Source organism: Palaemon carinicauda, unplaced genomic scaffold (assembly GCF_036898095.1).
Source record: "Palaemon carinicauda isolate YSFRI2023 unplaced genomic scaffold, ASM3689809v2 scaffold4, whole genome shotgun sequence".
Classification (NCBI taxonomy): Eukaryota; Metazoa; Arthropoda; class Malacostraca; order Decapoda; family Palaemonidae; genus Palaemon; species Palaemon carinicauda.
In genome coordinates this window covers 32,083-40,000 of record NW_027171650.1, presented here as the reverse complement: position 1 = coordinate 40,000, position 7,918 = coordinate 32,083, and the positions used below count along the sequence as shown (strand labels likewise).

Genomic DNA, 7,918 nt, shown 5'->3' with positions numbered 1-7,918 from the left:
ACCCATAAAAAGTATTCAAGAGAAAGGTTAAAAGGTTATGGGATTATGGGAATGTAGTGGCCGAGCCCTCGCCTACTACTGCATTCGTTGCTACGAATGGTCCCAGGGTGTAGCAGTACTCGTAAAGAGACTGGACATCTTTGAGATAGAATGATGCGAACACTGACTTGCTTCTCCAATAGGTTGCATCCATAACACTCTGCAGAGAATGGCTCTGTTTGAAGGCCACAGAAGTAGCCACAGCTCCCACTTCATGTGTCCTTACCTTCAGCAAAGCAAGGTCTTCTTCCTTCAGATGAGAATGTGTTTCTCTAATCAGAAGCCTGAATAGTAAGAAACTGAGTTCTTAGAACTTGGAAAAGAAGGTTTCTTGATAGCACACTATAAGGCTTCTGATAGTCCTCGTAAAGGTTAAGACCTTTTTAGAAAGTACCTAAGAGCTCTAACTGGGCAAAGTACTCTCTCCAGTTCATTCCCCACCAAGTTGGACAGGCTTGGGATCTCGAACGACTTAGGCCAAGGACGTGAAGGAAGCTCGTTTAGCAAAAACCGAGCTGCAAGGAACATGTAGCCGTTTCAGATGTGAAAACAATGATCCTGCTGAAGGCGTGGATCTCACTTACTCTTTTAGCTGTTGTCAAGCACACGAGGAAAAGAGTTTTTAACGTGAGGTCCTAAAAAGAGGCTGATTGGAGAGGTTCAAATCTTGATGACATAAGGAACCTTAGGACCACGTCTAGATTCCAGCCTGGAGTGGACAACCGACGTTCCTTTGAGGTCTCAAAAGACCTAGGGAGGTCCTGTAGATCTTTGTTGGTGGAAAGATCCAAGCCTCTGTGGCGGAAAACCGCTGCCAACATACTTCTGTAACCCTTGATCGTAGGAGCTGAAAGGGATCTTACTTTCCTTAGATATAGCAGGAAGTCAGCAATCTGGGTTACAGTGGTACTGGTTGAGGAAACTGCATTGGTCTTGTACCAGCTACGGAAGACTTCCCCTTGAGACTGATAGATTCCGAGAGTGGATGTTCTCCTTGCTTTGGCAATCGCTCTGGCTGCCTCCTTCGAAAAGTCCCTAGCTCTTGAGAGTCTTTCGAAAGTCTGAAGGAAGTCAGACGAAGAGCGTGGAGGATTGGGTGTACCTTCTTTACGTGAGGTAGACGTAGAAGGTTCACTCCTAGAGGAAGAGTCCTGGGAATGTTGACCAGCCATTGCAGTACCTCTAAGAACCATTCTCTCGCGGGCCAGAGCGGAGCCAACCAACGTCAGCCGTGTCCCTTGCGAGAGGAGAACTTCTGAAGTACCCTGTTGACAATCTTGAACGGCGGGAATGCATACAGGTCGAGATGGAACCAATCCAGCAGAAAAGCATCCACGTGAACTGCTGCTGGGTCTGGAATCGGAGAACAATACAACAGGAGTCTCTAGGTTATCGAGGTAGCGAACAGATCTATGGTTGGCTGACCCCACAGGGCCCAAAGTCTGCTGCAAACATTCTTGTGAAGGGTCCACTCTGTGGGGATGATCTGACCCTTGCGGCTGAGGTGATCTGCCATGACATTCATACCGCCCTGAATGAACCTCGTTACCAGCGTGAGCTTTCGATCTTTAGACCAGATGAGGAGGTCCCTTGCGATCTAGAACAACTTCCACGAAAGTGTCCCTCCCTGCTTGAAGATGTAAGCCAGGGCTGTGGTGTTGTCAGAGTCCACCTCCACCACTTTGTTAAGCTGGAGGGACTTGAAGTTTATCAAGGCCAGAATAACCGCCAACAACTCCTTGCAATTGATGTGAAGTGTCCTTTGCTCCTGATTCCATGTTCCCGAGCATTCTTATCCGTCCAAAGTCGCACCCCAGCCCGTGTCTGATGCGTCCGAGAGGAGACGGCGGTCGGGTTTCTGAACAGCCAAAGGTAGACTTCCTTGAGAAGAAAGCTGTTCTTACACCACGCGAGAGAAGACCTTCTCTCTTTGGAAACAGGAACTGAGACCGTCTCTAGCGTCATGTCCTTTATCCAGTGAGCAGCTAGATGATACTGAAGGGGGGGGAGGTGGAGTCTCCCTAACACGATGAACAGGGCCAGCGATGAAAGTGTCCCTGTTAGACTCATCCACTACCTGACTGAGCATCGGTTCCTTCTCAGCATGCTCTGGATGCATTCTAGGGCTTGGAAGATCCTTGGGGCCGACGGAAAAGCCCGAAAAGCTCGACTCTGAAGATCCATACCCAGGGAGACAATGGTCTGGGATGGGACGAGCTGAGACTCCTCAAAATTGACCAGGAGGCCCAGTTCCTTGGTCAGATCCATAGTCCATTTGAGAATCTCCAGACAGCGACGACTTGTGGGAGCTCTTAAAAGCCAGTCGTCTGACGGAGCCGGACACAAGATCATGGTACTGCTGCACAGTCTGTGAACTGTCAACCATGGGGAAGCGAGGAAGTACAGTGACAACCCGAAGCTGTCTAGACTGTCTGGGTCGTACAGACAACTCCTTATCGGGTTGCTAAGGTTGCCGTACTGCGTCACAACAAGTCACTCCTGCTGGTTGTTGAACGTCTTCCCAGTGACACACTGACTCCGTAAACAAAAAATCCTCTAACAAGGACTAAGTTTGGACTGCATGTCTTGCAACACAGCTCAAGGACTATGGGAGCAGGTGTGGTAACAGACGGGATTAGCGACTGAAGTGGGACCATTACCTTCCCTGGAAGCATGTTATGCTTAAATAAAAGTCCATAGGAGGCTACGCAGCTAAAGGCTCCTCTCCAAATGACAGAGTCCTCAAGGGAATATCAGAAGGAGGGAGAAAAGCACTTTCTCATCTACAGGGACCATATCCGAGAAAAGCTAAGTTCTCTCAGTGAGGGTTACACTGTGCAAACGCAGCAGACTAGAAGGCAACGTTAAGAAACTGCTTGACAGTCTAGTGAGTTGGCAACAACCAAAGATGTGTGACTGAGAAGCATGCGGTAAGGTATGCAGAGCCTGTTGTATGCAGAGCATGCTGTAAGCAGAGCATGCTGTATGCAGAGCATGCTGTATGTAGAGCATGCTGTAAGGTAAGCAGAGCGTGTTGCATGGCGTGTAACATTTCTCAGAAATTCCATGACCAGTGCTAGAGTGAGTAATATCGCATTACCGTCCATTGAAAGTGCACGTGCCGAGGGAATTGATTTAGACTGTTTTGTTGATGAATTGATAGCCGGCATGATAATCGTAGAATTAAGCTACACTAAATGTACTATAATCTACTTCACCTCCGGAAAGGGAAACTCGCCCTGTTGGCAACACTGCATTACTACATGCATGCTTGCAAGGAGTTTAATATCAACATAATATTACCTTACATTCATAACTCATGATTTTTGCCATATTTTGCGATTTGTTAAAAATATATTGCAAGGAATACAAATATATTTTTATATAAGTAATACAAATAACCTCCATTATCATAATGTTTGAAAATGGAGGTAAGGTATGCTGAACAGCAGAGTCAGAACGAGCTGGAACAACAATAGTTGTGGTTTCCTCTTCAAGACTCTGTTGAGGGAACACCTGAGGCTCAGTCTGCAAAGGCTGATCAAAAGAAGTAGCAGAAGGTAGGCGCATGGGTGGAGGAGGCTGACTCCTGGCATGAGTGGCTGAACTCAAGGGTTGCGCTAGCTGAGTGGTTGGCGGATGCGCAGTAGCAAGTTCCTGAGGAACGAGTTGAGGTTCCTGCGGTGTGAGCTGAGAGCGATGAGGTAGTGGCTGCGCAGAACGCAGTAAATGTCTCGCAAGTTGAGGCTCCTGAGGCGCAAGGCTAAGGTGTTGAGGTGCTTGCCTTGAGGAGGGTTGAGCTCGCTGCAGCGAGAGCTGAGGAGACTGACTCATGGATGGGAGAGGTTGTTGTACCTCAAGCGAGTGTTGCCTCACTGGTGGAACAGCAAGTGGAAGCGGAGGAAGAGAGGTATAAGCCTCCTGTTCCTATTGCTGAGGTTGCCTTAAGGAAGGCGGAGGGAGCTGCACACCACTGGAAACAGTAAACTCAGAACGTGGCTCAACATCGTACGCCTGGCAGGCAGTACTGCGGTCAGGCGGAGCGAGCGCAGGAGGAGGCGCAACCTTCTCAGCCTGACACTCAAGCATCAAGACCGTAAGTTGTGACTGCATGGACTGCAGTAGAGTCAACTTGGGGTCGGCAGACACTAAGGTCTGCTGAGGTAAAGCCTTAACAGCAGAGATCTGTTGCGGCAGAACCTTACTCCTCTTAGGCGGAGTGCATTCAACTGATGACTGCGGCGAGTCAGAGCTAACCCAATGACTGCATCCGGGTTGTTGAACTCTAACTTCGTAAGTCTGGCATAGGTCTGGACTTTACGTTTAAGAGGTCTTGAGACCTGAGACCAGCGTTTTCTCCCCGAAATTTCTTCTGCAGACGAGCAAAATAAGGGCTCAATCGTCTGCGGGTGGGAGTGACGGTCTCTGTAAGACACGCCCGCAACCACCGAGGATACTTCTGTGCGCCGATCAAGGCCTGCCGAACCCTTTTGCCCTTCGACATTGCTTCTCCCCTGGGCTTGGGAGCTTGCAAGAGGTCCCGGACTGGGAGGACGACTGGCACGCACAGAAGTACCCTCACGCACAACACTGACACACTTTGCGCTAATCACTTATCACTTTGATTTTCTGTTTGCACTTATTTCACTGAACTCGAAACTTTAAGTGGTTTGTACCTGAAACACGCAATTCTATCCTTTCTCAAAAGTTAGTAATTGCGAAAACAGAATTACAATGTAACAGAAAAATCTAATGAAAGATAAATAATTCAGTGGCTGGAAAGAGACTAAACACTAGATCACTCTAGAAACGTTTACCTTCTTCCCCTAAAGAGACTAGGGAGAAGAGCAAAAACGATAACAACGTTACTCGCTTGAATGAAACGTTTATCCTCCTCTTTCTCCCTCCGTCTCTATCTCTCTCTCTCTCTCTCTCTCTCTTGACTTAGAACCTGAGAGAAGAGCCCAATCATATATATCGTTAAAACATATTATTGTTAAAGGAAAAACTGAAATATTTCCCAAAATGAAAAGTTCCTTTATTAGAATTAAAACCATTAAGTTAAGAAAGAATGAACAAAACGCTAGACACGGTTACTCTTACTGCAACGTGACACCGTGAAAATTCTCTCTCTATCGTAACGATAGAGCGCAAGTTGAACGTTCTGAACGTCAACAACTGCAGAGACAAAACAAAACGTTAGTTCAACTTTGAAAACAGTACGAGACTATCAAAGAAATTCTTTCAAAAACATTAAAATAGCATAATATGTTAACAGGTAAAACCGAAATGACGGGCTCAATGTTAATTAACTTTGGTACCAAGAAAAGACCGCCTACTATTAGGAAAGGTCGAATATAAACAAATATAAAAATTAATTTTAATAAGTTTATAATAAAAGTAAGTTAATCGAAGAGGCCTATAAAAGGCGGAGAGATATAAAATAAATCTATAACAAAACTAAGAAAGAGAGTCTATACTCTCTTAGACACCAACACTTCCGTCTAAGGGAAGGGTCGGCCATTTAAAGGTGAAAGAGAGTTCATACTCTCTTCGTCACCATAAAAATTAAATTAATTCCAAACGCTAGCTAAGCTAACATAGAAGTTTCCAGTATAGCGAATAGCTGCAAATTTAGAGAAATACTTCACCAAACCGTGAACAATACTCCAAAATCATAAGCGTATCCAAGAACGTCTAGCCGGAAGCACGACAGAGGAAAAAGTGAGGTGGCGACAACAACAAGTACTGTAGTACCTGGCCACAGGTGGCGCTTGTGAGTACACCCCCTTCTAGTATAGTGATAGCTGGCGTATCCCTCCCGTAGAATTCTGTCGGGCAACGGAGTTGACAGCTACATGATTATCGGGTAAGTTTAATATTGAAAATTTCTTAACTTTTGGAATACAAAATCAATGCAACATTAGAAATACTAAGCTAGAAAGTTAGTCCATTGATACACCTAATCACAAAGTATTTTTGGTTAAAAATAAGGCATTTCAACAATAGGAACTCCATGTGTAAATTAAACATAAAAACCATTAAGTCTATAACTTACGTGTCTGCTGCACACACTCTGAAGCAACTCATAAGAGCCTCAGCAGCTTTTTCTAAAGTTTCACCTGCTTTACAAGTACCAGACCGTGTTAATTTATAATCCGCTGCAAGTGCATAAAGCCTGAAATAAAAATATAAAAGTTGTAAACAGAGATCAATGATAAAGCTGCCTCTTGTGCAACACTGTACAACAATAGATTTGGACTTTGCTGTCTGGTTGATGTATCTAAAACTATATGGTATTAAATTACTTTTAAGAAATAAAATAAAGTGGAATGTATAGATTTTGTTCTATTAAAACAAAGAATGGTAAGGGGGTTTAGGTTTTGAAGATGTTACATACCTAGCTCGAAAGGTTTGATAACCCTTTATAATTCTTTACCAATCATTTCAGGAAGTTATTAGACATATTAGAGATAAACTAAGAGAATATAAAGATAATGTAAAAAGGTAATAAGACCTAAAATATAAAAACCAAAAGAAGAATTGGAACCATTGAACATACGGTATATGAATTTTCAAAGTAATTTGAATTTTTCTTAGCAATAAAAATCAGTCTTTAATTAAAGTATAACTACAGCACAGGCTGATAGGCAGTGTGGGGGAAAGCGCAGCCCACCTTGCCAGAGAGGAATCCCAGAACTTTTGACCTTAAGACATAGAACTGAGAAGAGGGTGAGGATTGAAACAGGAAGAATAACTTAAAGGAAGAGGATTTGCATGGGTAGGATACTTGTGGATTCTTCTAAAAATGTGTCATTTCTTCCTATGCAATATAAACCTTTGTCCCTTAATTAAGAGACTCACTTTTTGGTAGGATGAAGTCCACCAAACAAAAAACCTGGCTGGTTCCACTTATCCGTAAATTTGGCTGGTTATGCTTACCTGAAAACATCAAGATATCTGGTCCTGTACAGGAGCAAAGTAGATGACTCCAGAAACCTCCTAACAGCTTAACCCTGGATAGGTACGGTGGGTCGTTCGCGACCCCGAGCGTCAAAAAAAAACAGGTTTTTCTCACGTGACTCACCCCCGTGACTGAATTTGTGGGTGATCGACCTGCAGGAGGTGTCTCCCCTACACGCTCTAGTAGTGTCCAGATGTGCATTGCTGTAGCTGTACTCCTTCCCCGATTTCTGAGACGCGTCGGGGTCGAGCGCGACCGAGTTTACCCTTCTAAGGTAGTTTGCATAATTATCAAAGTTATTACGTATTATGAAATTGTCGTAGAATGGTGCAACTTGTATAGGTTATCAGTTGTGGAAAGTCTTGGTGGATTGTTTGGCTACCATGTGCATGATTTTTTTTTTAGTTAAAATGTCGTTCATCACCACGAGGACCATTTTACCGCGAGTGCCCCTTTTTCATTTTTTTTATTTTTTTGCCAAGTCATTTTTCCGTAAGATATTGCCAAATAGTGTCGTAAAACTTTTGCTTGTTTAGTGTTGGAAAGTGTGTCTAGATGATCTGGCTACCCATGCATGACTTTGTTTTTGTCAGATACGACGTAGTTATTGGTATATTGGGTATTTAACTGCGGTTACCAATTTCTGTTTTTTTTCAATATTTGTAAAAATTACTACGTAGTAAGGAATTGCCATATATTATTCATTTTTTTTTTCATGTTTATGTGTTAGAAAGTGTGCCTTGATGGTTGGGCTAACACGTGCATGTCTTTTTTTTTATCTGAGATGCCGTATATTAGAATGTCGGGCATTTTACCGCAAGTACCCCTTTTTCATTTTTTTTCATTTTTTTGCCAAGTAATTTTTCCGTAAGATATTGCGAAATAGTGTCGTAAAACTTTTGCTTTTTTAGTGTT

General features: G+C 43.8%; 1 protein-coding gene across 1 annotated transcript in view; it reads right to left on the bottom strand.

The window, feature by feature from the left end:
• The window catches only part of LOC137636818 (PCI domain-containing protein 2-like), a gene marked incomplete at its 5' end in the record, with an annotated part of 64,250 nt that extends 57,922 nt beyond the window's left edge, over positions 1-6,328 (bottom strand). Inside the window, one exon of the mRNA XM_068369175.1 lies at positions 6,098-6,328. Within this exon, the coding sequence (XP_068225276.1) occupies positions 6,098-6,328 (231 nt within the window). The remainder of the gene's footprint in view (positions 1-6,097) is intronic.
• Between the last annotated feature and the right edge of the window lie 1,590 nt (positions 6,329-7,918).